The sequence below is a fragment of the Molothrus ater genome, chromosome Z (assembly GCF_012460135.2).
Source record: "Molothrus ater isolate BHLD 08-10-18 breed brown headed cowbird chromosome Z, BPBGC_Mater_1.1, whole genome shotgun sequence".
Lineage (NCBI taxonomy): Eukaryota > Metazoa > Chordata > Aves > Passeriformes > Icteridae > Molothrus > Molothrus ater.
The window spans coordinates 63,200,561-63,222,947 of record NC_050511.2 but is presented as its reverse complement, the minus strand read 5'-3'; the positions used below and the strand labels follow the sequence as shown (position 1 = coordinate 63,222,947).

The window sequence follows — 22,387 nt, the reverse complement described above, 5'->3', positions numbered from 1 at the left end:
CTAAAAAAATTTAAATCATAGTTCAAATCACATTGATACCAAATGTTTTCATACCATATAATTATGAATGATGGCCTGTTTCAAGTAAAATAAAGAAGAAAAAGCCTAGCTATTTCATATAGCCTGATGTAGTTTAAAAAGCAATCAAATATTGAAAAGAAGGCACTTCACTGGCATGCTACTGACCAGAGAGAACAAAACTCCTTCCTAGCCTGTAACCTATAGACTCTGAGACCTCAGAAACTGGGCCTGAAATTGTCCCTGATAACAGGAATATCTGATCAGATGATCAGTCTCCTGGAGAGAATTAAGAATTTCAGTGGATGACCAACAGTTTCAATTACATATTCAAAGACTTCTGAGCTGACAGCAGATGTAGGATTTGTCCTTCTCACCATGGAATGTGGTAATATCCAAAAGACAGAGCTGAAGATATTGACAAAATTAATTCACAGAATCACATTAGCAACAACATAGAATGAAACATTTTGAACAATTTTGAAGCATTTTGAGAAAGGAAATGAAGTCATTTTCATGCAGCAATTTAGACCAAGGCAACTAGGTTTTTCTGCTCAGTGCTATTTTTCATTAGGCCTGCAGATGACACAAATGTGGGATGAGGGCCTGCAAGTAAATGGGTGTTCTGCAAACAAGAGGGACCCCAACAAGCTGGAGAAACAGGCTGACAGCATCCTCAATTGGTAGCCCTCAACAAAAGGAAGTACTCCTGTCCCACATGAAGAAAAACTTCAGGCTCCAGAACAGGCTGACTGGAACGTGTCTTTCCAGAAAATGCTGTGGGGTTTCTGGCAGACAACAAAGTAAAGACCAAGGTCATCCTAAATGCATTAGGAAGACCACTGCCAGCAAGAGAAGGGACATGCTCCTTCGCACATGGTCTACTCAGCACCAGTGAGGCAGCATCTGGAGTGCCACGTTCAGCTCTGGACTCCCCACTACAAGAGAGACACTGAACCACTGGAGATAGACCAGCAAAGGGCCATGAAGATGGTGAAGAGCTTGAAGCAACTGTTGAGGAGGTTGAGCAACCTCATATGAGGAGGTGCTGAGAAGGCTGGACTGGAAAAGTGAAAGCTCAGAGTGATTTTATCCACATATATCCAAGTACCTGATGAAGAGAGAAAAGGGTCAAGGGCTTTTCTCGGGGGTTCACAGTGACAGGACAAGAGGCAATGGGCACACATTGAGATACAGGAAATTCCACTTAAAAAGAAGGAGAAACCTTTTCAGTGGTGATCATGGTTATGGACTGGCACAACTTGTCCAAGGAATTCCCGCGTCTGTCCTTGGAGATACTCAGAATCAAGTGGACACATTTCTAAGCAACCAGCTGTAGCTGACCCTGTTCTGACTTGAGGACTGGACAAGTTGCTCAACACCACTCTGGGATCTCTCATGATGAATTTGGTGCCATTTCATGATTATTTATTGATGATTAGGAACAAAAATTGTTTCTGGATAAATCTTTTGAGGGTACTGTCACAAACTCTTAATTAAGAAATATATTGAAAGAAGAAATTCAGTGTTGTGAAAAGGTGGACCGAGGTAAAGTTGAGTAGGACCTCAACAACAGCCCAATTTCTTCAAGGAATTTATCTAGATTCCACAAAGCAAAAACTCTGTCTCAAAAATGACTCAACTTTTTCCTATCGTATTTAGGAAATGTGTTCAAAATTCAATTTACATTATGTAGTAGCTATAAAGAAGTCATTAAAAAGAGATCACCTTCTTTTTCAGGAAAGGGAACAGCTCTAATCTGGTTGTGTTAGCCTAAAACACCTGTCTCCTCTGCCTTTACTGTGAGTTCTGGGGTTGAAATCAAGACACAGCAGAAAAAATTAGGAACAGAATTTCACTATGCTCTAAGTAGAAGGAGTTCATAAAAAAAGCACAAAGGGGCCTGTTATCTCCCTTAATATGGTCCTTCAACCCAAAGACCCTTGGGTGGTCAGCAGATGAAGCCCATGCTTGAGCACACATCACTGCAGCCCAGTTCAAAGTAACCCTTCCATGAGTCCTTCATGGGGGAAACAGCACATAAATTTACAACAGGGAGTTCGGTTTCTGGCATGCCAGCTTGCAGAATGAAATGCAGAAACTTTTTCAGGGGCCCAATCTGTTCAGATATAGTATGAATGACAGACAGGACTGTCTAAACACATCTGTGATTGTGAGAGATTGTGCTGAAAATCATGTTGTCACACCCCTCTTGCCATGTGCTGAGTGGAGGTCTAATGATCCCAAGGACTCTGGCAGATCCCATTCCAGATGAGGAAATCATAAGGAAGAATGCAGAATATGCATACAACTAAGCCTCTTCCCCTTGTTTTTTTATATGGTTCAGTAATCTGTGTAATATATGCAGGCTACAAAATTGTTACTGATTTTTTTATAAATAGATATATGTTTGCATTATTGATATCTCTTTATAGATATGACAATTAAGCCCTGGAAAAGAACAAACCCACAAATTACACAAGGCACCTGGCTCCATATTTAGATTTTAGTCTTTTCCTGGAAGGGTGCCAGTATTTTAAATCTTCTAAATTTTTGCCCTCTCTGTAACATAAATAATGCCTATCCTCATACTCCAGAAAGCAAAAGTTGCTATTCAATAATTTGGAGTGAGACAAAAAACAAACAAACAAAAAAAACCAACCAAGCAAAAAAACCCCACAAAACCATAAAGCTCCATCTCATCCCTCATATTCTTGAAAATATATGCATTATTACTATAATATTGTTTTAACCACTTGCTTCCTTAGCAAAACTGCCTATGCAATCTGACTTAGTCTATCTTCTTTCTATACTATAGCTTTCATGTTCAGCTATTGATTTTTTCATTGTTTTGGTTTGTTTTTCTTTTTTCTAGAAATACACATGTGCAACTAATTCAGAATTTATTTTCAAAGGATTGTGTAGTTGGCATAACTTGATGATTTAAAGACAAACCATCTAGCATTGCATTTGGTTTTTTTCCAGTATTGGAACATCAACTTTGTTCAGTGATAGGACTGAAAGAATGTTTTTCCAGACTTTGCTACCCATTCATAGAATCACAGAATAGTTTGGGTTGGTAGGGACCTTTTAAAGACCATCTCCTTCCAACCCCCCTGCCATGGGCAGGGACACCTTACACTACTAGACCAAGTTGCTCAGAACCCCACCCAGCCTGGCCTCTAACCTTCCTTATCTAGGGGAGCGTTTTGGTTTTTTTACTCTCTGATTTCTTTTTAAAACTTGCATCTTGGCAGCTGAGCTTCCTCAAGTTGACTCTAAAATCAGGTAGATATTTCTCGTAATCCAGAGGGTTAAATTAAACTACGTAATGCAATGATGAGATTTTCTTTGCAATCATCCCTCTGCTCTGGACAAGAGTGCTACTAGATGAATATGTGTAAGCAGTTCAGCAACAGTGCTTCTAAACACTCTTGCATAAAATACTGTGCAATGTATTACAGCAAAAATATTAAATCTAAGTATGTAAAAACACTTGTTAATGTAGGAATTTTTCATTTATTTTATGACTGCAAGTAGATCCAGAGAGGAAAGTTAGGAAAATTAGGATGCTCTACCATTTGAAATTTTTACTCCAAATTATACAGTAGCTTGATACATATAACAAAACACAGAATATATGCATCAAAATTAAAATAGTAATAGAAATTCTAAAGGCTCCTGTATGGCTTTTGAAACAAGAATCTTAAACTTTTCTCAGCTCAATTAGATTATACTTTCAGGCACTAATTTACACTGTTTCTGCCCTTTGCCCATTCCATTAATTCAATTAATGCCATTCTATCTGACATTTCTTGAAATGTTGAAAATTCTCTTCAGAGCACAAGACTGTGAAAAAGATTAAGAGGAAGAAGTGTTGTAAGAGAAATAGTTTTGTTTTGATATTTTCACAGAATGTTCAGTATTGGAAGAGACCTCTGGGAGATCACGTAGTCTAACCTCCATGCTCAGGCTCAGTCCCCCAGGATTTCTGAGAGGATTCTCCTCACCAATATTGCACAAATCATACAGTGATGCCCATGCAGCAATATAGACACCCAGGGAATGTCTTCACCTCTGACAACAGCCAATTTTTCTATTAAAGCCTGCTTAGTTCAAAACCCCTCAAATAGAAGCGTTTCTACGCAGTGGTCGAAACTATTGCTGAACCATTGGTTAACCTGAACCCTGATGAGGAAATCCATGGCAGTGAGTCACATGACAACAAATATTTGCCACAAACAGGGGAAATAATGCAATCTTACAAGCTGTAGTTTCTACCTAGGAACATTATTGATATGACTGAGGTGACCATAGCAAAGCAAAGATGTAAATTGCATTTCATTTAGAATACAAGAGGGAATAGAACCTCGAACACAGATTAATTTCATCAAGCTCTGGATGCAACTTTCTGAAATGTTAGGTTCTGCCACTAGCCACAAGGGTTAGCCACAAGCCACACATTATTTTCTTCCCTCAGGCTATACAAATAAGGTAATTTCTATGAAGGCAAAATCAGAAAATCATATTGACTGACGTGTATTTGGAGTATAAAAAGACTGAGTTTTCCACTTGTTATTTGTACATGCCTTGCCCCTTCATGGAGACTTTGAAACACTGCATAAAAATAGAATATGAGACACCTTCCAATGGTTATCACTGCTCAACAAGGAAGAGGCATGATGGCTAGAACAGATTATATCTGGCTACACAGTATTGATGTGTCCAAGCTTCTTATGAGGACACAGAACTAAAAACAAGCCACACACCTCTGGTCAGTCTGTGGTTCCTGCTTAGCACTAAAACTTTAAAAAACAATTAGTGTTAGGCACGAGTGACTGGTCTGTGAAAATGGCTTTAGGGATTTGTAGTGGCTCCTCCCAAGTATCACAGCATACCCTCTGCAGCATCTAAATTACAACATACAATTGATTTCAAGGTGGATTCATCTTGCTCAAGATAGACATATCAAGGCTTTGCCCACATACTTACATTTGGTGTAATCATAATGTGTTGTCATAATGCTCCTCTGCTTATGTGGTGCACATAAATCTCCTTTGCCACTTGAACTGTTATCTTCCAATTTCAGCTCCTTCGTATGCTCCACTTAGAAAATTCTTCTCCTGCCTCCCTGACTAGAATCACTCTGGTCTCTTCCCAGGAACAATCACATACACAAAAAGGAGAATAGAAGTCAAGAGCTCACAACAAGAAAGGATGGGAGCCATCCTCTGCCAGCAGAAATATTGTCAAATGCATTCAGTGTTTAAAACCTCTGTTTCAGTAGGAAGATTCAACTAAGTTGTCAAATTTGGATGACAAATGACAGTGCCTGCATTTACAAAGTCTAGAAATTTATGTAACAGCAATGTAAAGCCAAATATATGTCAGGTTTCAGGACTATTTTTTAATTATAAGTTATTCCACTTTAAGCAGAATACTTAAGAGAAAAGATACACATATGTGGGAGTTTTTCGACATTTTAATGCAAATGACAACCAAAAGGCTGCTTGAGGAACATAAATGCCACACCTTATCCTTGCTGTGGTCTCTCTGGTTCTTTAATAAAATTAAACTTCTTATACTGTTAAGTGCAGGACTAAACTTTATCAGTAGTTCTTTATCAGCAGTGCTTTGGGAGTCTCAGGACTACTCACATAGTCCTGAGACTCCCAAACCATCCTCCCCAAAACTAAAAAAAATAAAAAGAAGAAACCCCTGGAATTTTTCATACAGTTGTGCAGAAAAAAAAACAGCTAGCTGTTTCCATTTGATTTAGGACAATAATTTGAGGAAATCCGGCACAAATTAAGCTTGTTGGACAGATCAAACAGCCTCCTTGGATAAAAAAGGCCAGATTTCTGACTAAAGGGGAAGTGTAAAAATATTTTTTACTCTTCTGACTGCAAGAAAACATTTGATATGACATGCAGCAAGAGATTAAATACACTACAGGAGATTAAATTGTTAAAGAAAGTCAAAACTACATGGAAGGATATGCATAAAAATGCATTAGACAAGAGGGAGATTACAAGCAGGTTTCCGCGTGTATCATTCTGAAGCACAGTCTTATTCCTCAGCTACGTAAGTTGTCGTCATGTAAAAAAACCTGTTTCAGCAGCACCAGTCACATTTTTAAAAGACAGAATTTTGGAAAGTACCAGTCATACAGAAGCACTTGGAAGACTACCCATGTTAGCCAGCAGAAGAAAGATCATTTGGAAGTACAAAGGGCAAGATTATATGCTCAACAGCTGTTAAGTGACAAGGGGGATTAGATGATAAGACTATATGCCACCAAGTCCTAGGAGGTACCAAGAAACATACCCACAGGAGAGAGAAATTTTGAAATTCCGTATCAGTAAACTGTACTCTCTAACCATTTATGAAAAAAAAATGGGGTGAAGGGCTGAGAGGATTTGCTTCTTTTAGAGTAAGCACAAAGAAGGGCTCTTGAGTTAGAAAGACGCCTCAACAATGGAGAAGTAGACAGAGCAATGCAGAGACACCTTCCACAATTTCAATAAAATTTGGCCCCTTATGGCTGCAGGGCAGGCAAGTGGAAGTAGCTGAGGTTTTGTCCACATTAAACAAGCTCTAGGCAGGTGATGTCCTCTAGCAGGTCTCTAAAAGACATCTCTAATCATAAAGGCATTTCCTAAAAAGTCCTCCAAAGAGGTAAAAACAAGCTTGTGTAAGTGAGCTCTTGAGCCTAAGATGAATCACAGCATAGATGTTAAAATGACTAACAGCCACAAATTTGCTAAAGCATGCTTGCACAGTTATCTGTCATCTGGAAACTGATAAGGAATCTTCTAAGTTCCCTCCAGATTGTTACTGGATGCATCTTAGAACAAATGAGAGTTGAGACTGCATTTCTCTCGTGCATCAGCCCTTTTTTCTCTTGGGATATCTAGCACAGCTCCAGGTATTCAAGGATACAGATGCTCAACACAATGCGAGGGTAAGCATTTTTGACAAAGGCAATTTTTGCACAATGTAGACTCTAGAGTCACAAAGTATAACTATATTAGCACAAAAAGAACAGCCAGATTCAGAAATGGAAAATATTTCTGGATTTCTTTCTTCTGAGTGTTTAGATCCTACTACTATTTACCTGACAAACCAGTCTTAGCTTCACGTCCAGGTACTATCCTGGCTAAGCAAGAACAGCCCAATGGGCTTGTAGTATCACACTGAGAATGCAGCTAAAAAGGAATCAAAATCCTCCAAGTATCATGGAAGGAAGACTTTGTGGTGATGGTAGCACCCATTAATCAGGGTAAATCAAGAGTTGCTGTAGTCACACACAGAACTTCATTAATGAAGTGATGGAGATTATTTTCTCAGATCTATTGATCATTTCCATCTGAGAAAATAATCCCCATCACAAAAGAAAACACAATGAAGCTCTGCAGAAGTCCAGCACCTGTAGTGATGTAGAGCACTTTTAACAGCAAAAATTCAGAAGAAGTGATAGGCAAGAGAATTTGAAATCACATTCTGCACATAGGTCCCTTGAAACCCAGAAGATTAATATTTGTTCTCCCATGCTGCTTAGACAGACTATTTCTGCTCTCTTTCTGAGGACTGCGTTCAAGACTTACTTGCAGGCCAGGAACTGTTTTCCAACAAGGCTGAAACAAAATTACTTATTACTATGAGCTGTAATCTAATCTTGTATATCTATGTGTGTGAATCAGCTCTCATGTGATGTTGTCAAGTGGAATTACATTTCAATGGAAAATTTTGTGCAATATACAAAAATCAGATACACACTTTACACTGCACACATTCAAGTAAGATTCATTCCAACAGAAAGAACTCTGATTCAGAATTGAATAGCCTAAATATTTGACTTGACATTGAGGGTTTTTTTCATTATAAAAATTTTTGGGTTTAAGTCCATCTGCTGCAATAGGTAGCCTGTACAATTTATGCATGTCTTAACTGTGTTTTTCTACAACAGTAACGAAATATCTCAATTTTTTTTGCCAATGTTCTCCACACACATCCCACAATGTCTGGCGAATGGATGACTGTGTTCAACAAAAATTTCAGTTTTCTTTGTGGAGAGAAAATTGCCATCAGAAATGTCTTTCAAATATACATATATTTTTTGTTTGTTTGTTTCCCTTCTCTCCCAAAGGCTTTTTTGAAAGGGCAGACCTAGCTATACATTGAGAACAGATTAATTGGAATTTCTTTTCTTCTGTTGTTGACATCTGCTGACAGGTTCCAAATTCAGTTGAGAATTCCATCATAAATATTTCTAAGGTTACAAATGAAAAACTAATAACAGTGTATATCAGGAGTAACTTTTTCTTCAAGCACTTTTTAAAGTAAGTTATAAGTTGCATATACTTCTGTAACATCTATACACTTTAAATTTACTGACTTTGAAATCCAAAAAAATAATCTTTGAATTGTCATGTTTTAAAACATATTCTAATTATTATTCTCTTTCCTAATTTCATCTTACCTCTGTGGGAGTAACAATTCAGCAGCTCAATTGTGACCTCTCTTGCAATGAAATAAGGCAAATTATTAGGCCAGAATTTCTGACCTCTCACATTTCTTATACCATGCTGAAGTAGACAAGGAAAAAGCACATGGTTATCTGCACAAAAACATTCCTAAAAGCAATGTGAAAATAATGGTGCTTCCCTTGAACTTTAAACTAACTGAAATTAAGACTATTATATCTCAGAGCAGTCTTTAAAAAATCAAAAGAACAGGTTGCCTACATTACTGCAACTTGGCATCAAAAAAATTTGTAAGACACTTATTAAATGTCCTATTTCTTATATTACATCAGCCCTCCAGGAGTTTTAGAGTAACCAACAGGATGCATTCCTAATATACCAAGTCACTGCTTAAAATTTGGGAATGAACAAAAGGTTCATTCTTCAGTGAGAACTATAGCTGCCCTGCCCTTTTTTCCAAGAATAAAACAGTTGACATGCTGTTGACATGTGTGAAACAGTTTACATGTTTCACATGTATGAAAGCCCAGAGCAGTCTAAGTGCATCAGATGCCAAATGTACCACTTATACACAAGCCACTCTTGAAAACACTTGGTTTTTTTAGCAGATGTACCATGTATGTGCTAGATTCCTTACCTGCACATGTACCCCAGATATGCTGGATCTCTGAATGGAAAAATAGCTGTGGGATATCTAGAAAATACCATAAAAATAAAAAAATTCCACTGAACAAGGACAGGTGGAGGCAAGTAGAATACTTCCCAGGTAATATCTGTTAGCTATACTTTTAATATCTACTCCATTATGCACTGAATCATCTGTTTGCCTATTACCAGCCCTTAACATGAATTTTAAGTGTTGTGTGAATAAATACACAGCTACCACACTAACAGTATGTTTCTAGCAGAATCAAGATTCTAGCAGCTGATTTACCTCATAATATTTGAGATTTGTCATCTCCTCCCTATCTGGCAGCAGAGCATTGAATTCTCTTTAAGGGGAACATCAAGATCCAGAGGCCTGGCAATTGCAGCAGCTGAAGTTCAGCCATTAATAAAACAAATTAAGAAAACACTTAAGGATTTTAACAGAATGAACCTCAGACCACACTCTCAGTGGTTTAGATCTGATTTTGATGGAATGGGCATCTCATCTACTCAGATTACTGGAACAATGAAAGATCCTCAGTTTTCTCAATTTAACTTAAGTGTTCCTTTAGCATCCACTCTACAGAGATAAGCAGCTGTTAGTAGAACACCTATCCCAATAAACAGCCTAGCAATAAACCATGATCTCCCTTGCTGCCTGCAGTAACAGAATCATATGCAGCAAGGTCATTAGCAGAGGAGGCACAATCAGCTATAGCTTTCTAATGCTACATTATTAAGTGAAGCAAAACACTCTTGCAAGATGGTAGGATTCAAATTTTTTTTAGATTCACTGCCAATAGAAAATTAAAAATTTCTATTGGCAGTGAATCTGAAAAATTTCACCCTTTCTGGCAGGTGGAGTCTGAGACAACTCAAGCTCCAGCCCACGCCTCAACTTGCCTGACTCAGAAAGAGCCAGGTACCAGTTTGAGCATCATATTAAATATACTGCTGTTTCTAGAGAAAATGAAACAAAGGACAAAAGGCTGTGAGAACAAAAAAAATTAGTGGGTAGGAGATATTGTGGTAAAAGATATTGCTTCAGGCATCCTGTACTTGTCTATAGATAAAAAGCCAAATTAAAAAGTGGGATGAGCCCATCAATGCTTCTCAGTTTAATAGCACTTCTGCTTATTCTTCAAAAATAGCACAATATAAATACCTCCTTATGACTCATCTTTCAAAAATACTTTGTATGCATATCTATATACACACATTCATATATATATATATATATATATATATATATATGAAAATTGGAGTGGGAAGAGAAAAAGATGCACAGAGATGGTAGTCTCAGTGTTGCAGAAAGTCTGAAAAAAAGAATAGCACAGCTAACTCATGCAAACAGTCCAGGAAAGGCACACACAGATAAACCACTCATTTCCAGGAAAAACCTGACATTTTTTAAATACAATTAATTCTTTAAAAGGGAGACTGAACTGTGGGAGTTTCAGACAGTCCTGCAAGTGCTAAAATATAAAATGTGGAAGAAGAAGTGATTATGGTGAGAAAAGAGAAGCACAAGAATATTTTGGTGAGTGCAAAAAGCAATCTACAGAAGCTGGAGGAGTTGCATTTTTTCTTAAGCCAAATTAAGTTATCCTGCATAGGAATCTGATTTCCTCTTTGAATTAGAAACCCCTCCAAAAGTATGCAGCAGTGAGGATGCTGGGTTTTATCCTCACTCCTCTCTAAAAAGACAGATTAAACAGTTAAGGCAAACTTCCGCTTTAACAGACATTTTTGTACAAAGTTCTTTGCCATGGCTCTCTCACTGAAGTACCACAAGGAAAGGGCAATGCTGTACTCAGTAAATAACAGAGATGCAAGTAGTAACTTGTGCATATATTTCATGGTTATTGTTTATTTGGCATGCAGTAATTACCTTGTCTCTGTAAAGAAAAAAAAAATCCAAACCAGCATCTCTGTAGCCTAGAAGCATCTTGTTCATAACAATGAGAAAAACCCTTGATAAGCCAAACCTTGACAAACCAAAATCACACGTGTTTCTTTACTGAATTAAGATTCAACACTTTTTGATAATCTACTAATGGAAGAATCTTTATTAGTTAGGTATTGAATAATATCCTTCTGTGATTGTTTTGCAATTTTGCTAGTTGTACCCTCTTTAAAGCACCTCAGAAAAGTCACATTATCAACAGTACTGTGTCTCAGTTAATGAAACCACTTTCTTGTGCACCATTAAGACCGTTGTGCATTGTGACCCACCTCTTGTATTCTGCATTTTCCTAATTACTCAGCTTAGATTTTCAGCAACTGTAGGCAGTGTAACTGTTTGTAGTCTGAGTAATGTCACCCTAGATGGAATGTGAAATGGCTTCTATACTGTCATACTCCAACACTGACAGAGGAATAAATTATTACTGCTGTATTTGCATCAAGATGTGCCTGATGCAAAAGAGCGAAACAAGACACCTCAAATGTCCTCTCAGTACTCCAGAGAAATAACTACCTCAACTTTTACTAAGGTTGTCAAATCTACTTACAGAGAACAATCATAACTAAGGAGCCTACCTTCTTAATGGCTTATGAACTAATTTTATGAACCTATAAAAGCTTTATAGTATCCCTAGACTTTCACATTCTTATATTTAAAGCTTTTATATCCCACCAACTTCAAACACATTGTGTCAAAAATGAATTTGAGACTTTTTAGCTTTTGTCCACATGGGTTGAACGCTTGAATTCTGATTGTGTTTTCATACAACACAGCATCTGGATTCTTCCATTGCCAGTGTAAGAGATTGGCAGATGTCTTTTATTAATAATTTTTAAAATAACTCTAATACCTAAACATTAGGGAAATACTTGAAACAAAAAAGCACATCTAAAACCAAAAGATTGCCATCTTCAAAACAGTTTTATTGAATAAAATGTAGCCCTGCCACAATTTTGATAACTGAATGGGAGAACAAATAAGTTCATGCTGTGAGGTGAATCTCACTGCATCCATCCTCACTGCTGAGCTCATTAAAGTCTCATTTGCCTGCCTTGTTGCCTCAATAGCTTTCCACTTGTCTCCAAGCTTCACTCACAACTTCTGATACTACTATAGTCTTACTCATTTCCTATGACAAAGTTTTGAGGACCAAAGCTTCCTACCAGGCCCTTTGAAATTCTAAGTCATCCAGTCACAGGTATTTCCTTTTCTTGTATCCTAGTCTCTTGAGAGATGGCTAGCAAAATTACCTAGGAGCACATCTGACTGTTAAGAACTTCTGGTATCTAGGAAACCTTTAACAGCAAAAGTTGGCTTACACTACACAAGCAGAGAAATCTGAATGAGTAAAGCTACTACAGATTTGGACTCTCCATGATATTCAAAATAAAAATAGCAAGTATGGAAATCTATTATAACCAGTCAGCTTTTCCAGTGAGAAAGCTATTTCAGCATTCCAGGTTAGAGTCACCTTAGTTCTACTTTTAAACTACTTGGCTGCATCCCTACAAACATATGGAGCATGACAAGATTCAGCTGAAAATACCCAAAGAGCTGGCTGATGCCATCATAAAGCCTTCCTCAATGGGTTTGGAGTGGTCTTGGAAACCCAGAGAGGTCTCAGCTGGAAGCTGGAAACTTTCTTTGATTTCCAAAAAGATCAAGAAGGAGGCCTCTAGAAACTACAGGCTGTCAGTCTCACTTCAGTGCCTGGCAAAACCATGGAAAAGATTATTCTGGGAGGTTTTGAAAAAATACTGGGAGGACAACACAGTCATCAGTGACAGCCAGCACACCTTCATGAGGGGAAACTCCTGCTTATCAAAACTGACTTCCTTCTACAACAGGGTAACCCACTGAGTTGATCTAGGAAAACCAGTAGAGGTAATTTTTCTGGACTCCAGCAAAGCCTTGGAAACTGTCTCTCCTTCTAGACAGATGTCCAGCAGATAGCTGAACGTTACCTGATGAGTGAGCAATTGGCTCATGGGTTGGGCACAAAGGGTTGTGGCGAATGAGGTGACATCAGACTGGAGTCTGCTCATTAGTGGGGTTCCACAAGGCTCCATCCTCAGCCCAGTCCTCTTCAACATCTTGGACAAGGGATTCAAAGGTATGCCAATGACACTAACCTGGAAGGTGGTGTTAATTTCCTTAAGGGTAGAGAGGCCCTCAGACAGACCTCAAGAAATTATTGAGCTGAGCATCAACCATATGAAACATCAACCACAGGAAGTTTAACAAGTGCTGGCTTCTGCACCTGGGAGGGGCAACCCTAGCTGTACACACAGACTGGGGAATGAGAGGCTGGAGAGCAGTGCTGCAGAAAGGGACCTGGGAGTCCTGGTCAGTGGCAAGTTGAACATGAGCCAGCAGTGCCCTGGCAGCCAGGAGGGCCAAGCATGTCCTGGGGGGCATCAGGGACAGCATCTCCAGCCAGACAAGGGAGGGCATTGTCCTGCTCTGCTCTGCACTGGGGCAGCCTCACCTCCAGTGCTGGGGGCAGTTTTGGGTGCCACAGTATAAAGCAGACATTGAGCTATTAGAGAGCATCCAAAGGAGGGCAAGGAGGATGGTGAAGGAGGGGAAGCTATATGAGGAGTAGCTGAGGTGCTTTGTCTCTTCAGTCTGGGGAAGAGGAGGATGAGGGGAGATCTCATAGTGGTCTTCAACATCCTTATGAGGGGAAATGAAGAGGCAGGCACTGATCTCTGCACTCTTGTGACCAGTGAGAGGACTCAAGCACAAAGCTTTGTCAGGGGAGGTTTATATTGGATATCAGGAAATGGCTTTTTTTACCCAGAGAGCTGCTGAGCACTGGAACAGGCTCCCCAAGAAAGTGGTCACAGCATCAAGCCTGAGCTCCAGAATTCTTTGGACAATGCTCTCAGGCACATGGTATGATTCTTGGGGTGTCCTGCACAGGGCCAGGAATTGGACTTGATGATCCTGATGGGTCCCTTCCAACTGAGTATATTCAATTAATCACTGGGGGGAAATATTTAGAAATTAAGAGAGAATAAATAGCTGTAATGAATTAACATATTGCCATTATTATAGTATTTCTAGAGAGCACCTACTTATAATCTGGCAATAATGAGCAGAAACTTCTCATGTGCTTGTTTATTTAGACAAAACATTCTAATTTTTTTCTCCTTTCACCTCTGCAGTCACTGTGATTCACAGGGTTTCATAACATGTCAGTTTCTCTGCAATTCACAGTAAACTTAAAAAAATTGCAACAGGAGATTACCTGTTTTGAATACTCTCCACAAAACATTTCCATTATGTCATTAAAGCAATTATGTTATCTAAAAGCAAAAAGAACATAAGAATACCAGGAAAAAAATACATGTACCAGGAAATAATAAGACTCTTCTTCTTTCCATATTCATTTTGAAATGTCACAGGCTTGTTGAAATGCTGCTTCATCAGAAGAAATAAATTATGTCTGGAAAGAGTTGCTTTCAGCTACACAGAAAACAGGTTATAAGAGGACACATCTATCACTGTCCAGCCAGGTTAGACTAAGTTGTGCTTATATAACCAATATTACCATCTCCAATAGATTAAGAAGTCCTTCTCTGTATTATGTTGTGATGAATAAAACCTCTCATAAGCCTCATATAAATTCCAAAAGCCTACATACATGCCTCACAGTAGCTGTATCCTATGGCAAAAATGAAACCATAGAGGAAAAAAAAATGTGAAAAGTAAAATTGTTCCCTGATTTAGACAGAAGTTTTCATGCTCCTTGTCAAAGGTCTAGAGCTTTCTTATCTCCTTGCAGTGTTGTTTTTTTTCCTTGCTTCTAGGTGTTCTCTGTAATTTAAAGATATTTCTCTTTTTAATTAATTCTATTATTTTCGAGGACCTCAGCCAGTGTACAGAGAGATAGCAGATAAAGCACCCTATAGGAAAGCAAGCCTTCAGAAGCCTTTTTTTTTTTTTTTGCCTTTTGTGGATTAGTCATGGACAACAGCGCCTCCTCCATCAGCAACTCTCAGACTCACAAGTTTATCTACATCCAGCATACAACTGGAAGTGCTCAAGATTTAAAAGAAGTCGATTGATTCTGGATATTCTGGAAATCAATCTCTTAATAAAAAGGGAGGTCAGCCACCACTTAAAATTACCAGGCCCCAAAGAAGTGAATCAGACAAAGCCAGAAATCCCCAATAATGAATAATTTTTAAATTCTGCTCATGGAGTTTGACTCTATCAGTCTAATTATTAAACAACCACCTTCTTTTGAAATACATGAACTTTCATTTCAGATACAGAATAGGCTATACATTAATAACTAATGATTATTATCTCCATAAAAGGAAGAAAAAGAGCAATATAACTCCAGTCTTAGGGATTTTCTTACATGCTATGCCTTCAATATAATAATCCCTTATGTCTTTTCAGGGGAGACAAGCAGATGAGAATTGTGAAAATTGAACTACTGTTCAGTTTTGTTATTTTAATGAGAATTCATTTCCCCTCTTCACTTAATTTTGGAATTTTTTTCCTGTTTTTCTTATCTTTAGTGCTAAAAATCACATTATAGCTCTGCAATGACTTGCATCACATATAACTGCGGTCAGCAATATTACACTCTGCTCTACCAGGTACACAATGCTACTCTTAAAAGCTAAAGTCATAGAATAAATTAGCATGGACAGGACTTCTGAGGGCTGTCTTACATAAGCATTTTCCAGAATTATTTAAATCCAAAAGCTGGAATTTTTCCTTCAGAACAAAATTTAGCTATTTCAAAATCACCACAGACTAATCATAGAAGTTTTTGAATGTTTGTCCAGCATCAGGCAGTACTAGGTCCATGCCTTAGAGAATATCTTCACAAAAATGTTAACAGGAAAGCAAAACCATTTTCATTTCTGATAAAAAACCTGATCCCTAAAATCATAATGAATTACTAACCTTTAAAAAAATCACACTACTTAACAGACTAGTCCACACATGCACGAAAGAAGTACTGCATAGAATATAGTATTTTTTCCCATCCCCGCTAAAGAAACAAACACAAGATCAACTATTCAGACAAGTATTTAGGACTGGTCTATTATAGGAAGTTCTTGACAGGTTTCCTCACTGGAGACCAGCTGCAGGGAGACACTAGGCAATATATTCAGGAGAGATTCTATAAAAAGGCAACCTCATATATAGGTTCAGTAAACCTCACTTGAAGTGAAGCTTAAATAGTCATAATTTCTAGCTTTATTATTAAAGCACCCAAATTAGCAGTCAGGAAAAGTGTTGCTCATCCATGGCACACAGAAACAAACGTAGGAAAACATGAAAACACTCTACTATATACTAGATAAAAATTTTTAAAACCACTTTAAAGTTGCAGAAATTAAGAAGAAGAAGCATCTGCCTAAAATAAAAGCTAGACAAAATGTACGATTTGTCATACATGACAAATTGTTCATGCACAGGATTAGTTAGACTCCCTTCTGCTACCAAGAACTGAAAAAATTAACAACAAAAATAAATATTTCTTTCAGAGACAGTGTGTTATTTTCCATCTTACAGTATTAACAAATTACTCGACCAGTCCTTGCCCTGGGCTAGAACTATCATTTTTATTTTTCCTAAGAAGTGTGTTTTCACACCTGATAACCAGGGTAGGTAGGCTTATAAGATTTTCAAGCAGACAAAGTGTAGGCAACAGTTACTATCTGTGTTAGTGCACATCTTGTAAATTAGTTCTCAAAGGACTTTCTGATGTGGATTTACAGAATCCCAAGGGAACTCAGGCTGGCAGGGACTTGGGGAGGTTTCTAGTCCCAGCTGCAGCTGAGAGGGACAGATCAGGTGGCTCAGGGCTTTACCCAGTTGGGATGTGAAACCCCCAAGCCTGGAAAAAGCCCCCTTTCCACCGGCCCTGGCTCCAGCACAACTCCTCCGCCATCAGCACAACATCCCTCCCAGACTATAATGTCACAGCCCAGCTACAGAAGCCTGGCTAGAGCAAAGGCAGTTGGCATCCACTGCTCTCCTCTCATCCCAGCTTCATTGCAGAAGGCATGAGGGCTGGATCTGGCTCAACTGATCCTTGGTAAATCCTTACTCACTGTTTCCTGTCACTGTCAGCTCCTTCATGTGCCCAGATGTGGGTTCCAGAAGGTCTCCTTCCTTGGTTTCACCTCAGGCTGATGATCAGCTTTCCTCCTCCTCCAGCCAAGTCAGTGAGTGCAGAGGCCTGGCAGACACGGGTGGTGAGGACCTGCCTTATCCATGTCTGCTGTCACTGCATCACCTTCACCTACAGGGATCCTGATAGGAAGACGATTGCACACCAAGGAGTCAGTGATCCACACACCAGGTAACCTGAGTACAGCCTGGCCTCTGCTGTGCTGGACTGTACACAGGACTTGGCCTTCAAGATGCACTGTGCTGCACAAATTCCTTGGTTGCAGGACAAACTCCTTTTAGGACAGGGGCCTGCAGACAGCTACCCCCCATCACCAGCACTTACAGCACCTGCACCACCATGCCTTCATCAAGAACTGCAGCAATAAATTCTTGTAAGAACATTGTTTCTGCTTGCCAGCAGAAAATACAAATATATTTGAGCTATTGTTTGGGAAAAAATCACACAATAGCTAAAATGAGCAAACAAGTCAGCCTTGTATGGACAGGGTCACAGTGTGCCGTTCAAGCACCATTCAGTAACAAAATGTTTTCCTTAACCTCTAGCAATCTCCTGCATGGCTGGTGCTCTGATGTATTACATTTCCCAAAGAGGATGGAGGTGTTCAGAGAAAGCTCCATCTGCTTCCTTACCCTGGTCAGTGATCTGTAGCACATCCCAAAACACTCAACACACCCTCCTCTGACCCACAAGCTCTGCGCAGACCTGAGCCCTACACATCTGAGCTGCTCCTCCACGTGAAAGGCAGCCCTATTCCTCCTCTTCCCTGCCTGCCTCTCCTGAAGGGCTTGTCTCAATCAATCACAGCACTACCCCATCACAGGTATCCCAGCAATATCCCAGCAATGCTGCCCAGCTCTGACCACAGGCTGAGCCCTTGGCCCTGCTGCTCGAATCCCAAGCAGTGTGCAGACAGGTACACACCCTACTTTAACATGCCCAAGCTTTGCCTTGTCCCCCCCACACCCTGTACTTTTGCTTTCTGTCCTTGCTCCACCATTTTATCATACAACTCAAGGCTATAAAGTGCCTCTCATGTCACTGCTAGTTTAACAGTCTCCTCACCAGACTGGCCAGCCTCATGGCAAAGGTGCTTTTGCTTTAATAAATGAGAAAGGGAAAATGACATCTGATTTCTCAAATTCACAAATATGAAACTCACAGGGCAAGCTAAATTTTGTCCAATCTGCTCCATAAGAAACCTGAAATTCAGCTCTTTACTCAGTGGATTATACCTGTCTATATAATGTTCCTCACTCACATACACGTGGTTCTGTTCTGCCATCTCTGGGAGAGATTACTTCTCCTCAGTCATCTGTACTCGGCCCATCTGATTTCCAGCATCCAAGACAGGACCAATGACCTGGTTCGCAGCTATAATTTCACTGGTGCCACAGCAAAGTAAAGTTTTATGTCATGTGGTCTTATGTTTCTCACTTGTCATTTTGTATCTTAGCTACTGTAAATATCCTGGGGAAAATTTCACCTCAAAAGCAATTTAATCTTTGAACAAAAGAAAAAAAATCTGCTGTGGTCAGAAACTGTAGAGCAGAGCAGCCAGTTATCTCAGTTTTTATTGAACTAGAAAACTGTGCAGTGTCTGCTTAAAATGGGTTGGAAAACTCACATAAGTGTACTTGCAGAGGCTGCAAGTACAAATGACTCTCAAGATCTTGGCAGAAAATGTCCAAATTCCCTTTATGGGCAGAAATTCAACGTGATCCAAAATGTGATCTGCTGGTTTGCATGGCAAAATTTTTATCAGTTGGAATAGAGGGGTTCCACACTCTTTTCCCTTTCCAGAGTTACACAAGCAGATGATGGAGAGAGAAAAAAAGCAGAAAAGACAACTTCTAAAGCTATAACCATATTTCACTCCTTCAATATGTAATGCCTTCACTCAAAACAAAACCAGGGTTATTCTAAACAAAGATCATAGCGAGACATCGTTTGGACTCAGCCACATGTGTGCTCTATGCAGCATTGGCTCTTGCAAACCTTTTCTATCTCAAATATTCTTCGCTTCTTCAGCTCCTGTCAATGCAGCAATTTCTTCTCTTTCACTCAATCAGTAATAGCAAAACACGGTAAATAAAATTTACCACCCCTCCATCCCACCCACTCAGACCCCCTTCCTGATCATTTTGGTAAAGAAATAATATTACCAATTATCCTTCAGGAATTAACAAAGTAATAAAACAGCAGCCAACCCTTAGGATTATTCAATAAAAACGTTACACATAATGAATAAGTGTGAAACATCAGTATCAGCAGTTTCTACAAGTGTGTAAAGAAAAGGAAGGCCAGAAAATACAGATTTTGAGGGGGGAAAAACAACCAAAAAGTACACATGCATAGCATCACTTGTACCAAACTCCTGCTTCAGCACTGCACCCCAAAAATTCTCCTCAGACAAGTCACAACCTTTAAAAAGTAAACTGTGGCAGACAAACATAAGTTAGCACAAGAAAAAGAATAATTCAAGGAACAAGGCTGGGGAGATGAGGCCAAAACACTGATGTTAAAAGGACTGAAATATTACACTTTATTTCCCTCCCTTCCCCACCCCAGCCCTCCCCGGATAGTGTGGTTGCAAGTGGGAAGGGAAAAAAAAAAGGTGCTGGTGGAAAATGTCTTAAAAATTACTATGTTCTGGCATTGCTTTGGAAAGTGGTTCCAAGTGATTTATTCTTAGTGTTGAAATGTGATTTCAGAAACCCTATTCTATCATTAAAAAAAGGCATACATGAAGAAGACAAACTAATAGTTACCCATTCTCAACAAAAACCCCACATTTTCAAAAAAACTGACAAAAACTAAAAAAAAAAAACCCTAACAAATTACCAAACTAAAAAATTCAGAATCTGTCATTCCCATCTGTCCTGCACTTTATGAAGTTTAGTGGGCTTAATGTAATGAAAATTCATTAACATAAAAACCACCAATATAGTACTACTTTAGAGAAGAGGAAAGGAAAGGAAAAAGTTGTTCATCCTCTCAGAAAGATTCTGCAAAAGCAAAGATTAAGCAAAGATTAATACAACCTTTCAATTCTGGCGAAACACTTGCAACCTGAATCCCATTCAGGGCTCTGGCTGGAGTAAGAATTCATCTCAGCTGTAAGCCACAAGAATAACAACTTTGTTTAGAACAACAGAAACTCAACAAGCCCTCAAAAAAAAAAAAACAAAAAACAAACCCCCCCCACAAACCAACCAACCAACACCAGCCCTCAACTGCACAGTGCATTTTTCTGATGAGTTCTAGCCATATGATCCTTACCTGGGTTTAAGCCATCTGTTGCAAAGTTTGTGTATTATTAGAAAAACCCACTCAAAGCCCCACTCTAAATTACAGTATTTTAATCTACAGCATGGTACAGATGAATGCAATGCTACTCCCATTCCCCCTCCATGAGATAATATTGTTAATTTGTATGATGCTTTCTTGTTGCCATGACATCCTTTATACCATAGGTCTCTTTACCCTTACATTATTTTCCCCACTGAAATTCAACCTGTGGTCATTTTACCCCCAGGTCAAAAGCTTGTGAATATATGTTTATTTTCAAAATTATACATTTGATCTGTTGAATAACATTTATCACTCCAGACCTCAGACAGTCTGCTTTAGGTAAGAATACACAATGCTCTTTCTAAGCACATGAGAACTGAGATTGTCCTTGGACAGTGAGAAGTTCTTCCAAAAGCTGTGTTTCTGTGTTTTTGTTCAGCACTTACCTACAGGATTCTGATCCCAAGGAGACAGGCCATCAAGCACTCTAATAAATATCACTCCCGTTTGAACTCTCAATTTGTTCTCTCAATTTCCCTTTATGGTCAAGATGTTCATTTTCCTAACTTGCAATCTATGCTGTAGCATGCACCTCCATTAAAATGTTTGTCTACCCACCCCAGAGTTTCCCGGCACATCCCATCGATCTGGCTGAAGGCAGATACACCAACAAGGGGACACCCACCCGAGAGGAAAACCTCTGGTTCCCAAGGGGCTGCTTTCTGCCGCCATCCCTTCGGGTCTTTCGCTTATGATCGCTACCACTGTTCCCCTCAGCCTCACACCGAGAGCGCGAGTGGCAGGCAGATATTCCCACCACGCCAGCGGCGCTCCCGGCCGAGCCGAGCTGCCGCTCCGCAGGGAGCGCAAGGAGAGAGCCGAACCGGAGACCCGCACCTGGGAACAACTACAAAGTCAGGCTCGGCGCACGGGAAAGGCGATTCCTCTTCCCGAAGCGCAACAGGTTGGTGCTCACCACCCCCGCCCCAGCCCCCGGAGCGAGCAGGTACCCGAAGGGTGCAGCGTGGCCGTGGTCACTGTCGCGGTCACTGTCGCGGTCACTCACCGGCAGCGCGGGCGAGGAGGCTCCGGTGCGCTTGGAGCCGCGCCGGGAGCTGAGCCGTCGCCAGGACTCGGCCAGGCGCCCCCGGCCGCTGCTGGCCGCGCCCTCGGCGGCGCTGCCTCGCTCGGTTCTGCCGGGGCTCAGTCGCCGCTGCTCCATGCCCGCAGCGCGGCTGAGCCCCGCAGCCGCCCCGGGCCCGCCTCGGGCGCTTTATGGGCGCGGCGGAGGGGCGGGGCGGGACGGGGCGGGGCGGCGGGGCGGCATCCCCGGGCCCCGGGACCGCCCCGAGGGGCCCCGGGCGGGCAGCCCGTCCCGCCGCGAAACCGAGTTTCGGTCTGCCGCGTTAATTAGAGAACAGGCACAGAAAGAGAAAGGGACAGGTAGGTGTACTGTGACAAGTTATGGCACCTGCTCATCTCCCGTCTAGATCGTGCCAAAATCGTGCCAGGAGGCTTTTTTCAAATACACTACGTTAATAACTCTAGGGAAATAAATTAGTAGTTTCCTATAATAAAATATGTTTATCCTTAATGTCTAGCAACAGTCATATATGCGCAGCCTCCACTCTAAGCCAAGCGTTTTCCCCTACTGTTTGCACATCAGAGGGTGAAAACACCAGGTCAGGGAAAGATGGCAAAGTATCTGCTGTACTGTGACACTTGGGGGGGGCATGTGGCCTGCTTTTCTTTCTCAAGATCAAGAAGGAGCACCTCTGAAATTTAGTCTCTTTACTAGTACCCAAAGGG

General features: G+C 40.2%; 1 protein-coding gene across 1 annotated transcript in view; it reads right to left on the bottom strand.

Annotated features, from left to right (window-relative positions):
- TRPM3 (transient receptor potential cation channel subfamily M member 3) overlaps positions 1–21,800 on the bottom strand; it is a 385,746-nt gene extending 363,946 nt beyond the window's left edge. Inside the window, exon 1 of the mRNA XM_036402688.2 lies at positions 21,645–21,800. Within this exon, the coding sequence (XP_036258581.1) occupies positions 21,645–21,800 (156 nt within the window). The remainder of the gene's footprint in view (positions 1–21,644) is intronic.
- Between the last annotated feature and the right edge of the window lie 587 nt (positions 21,801–22,387).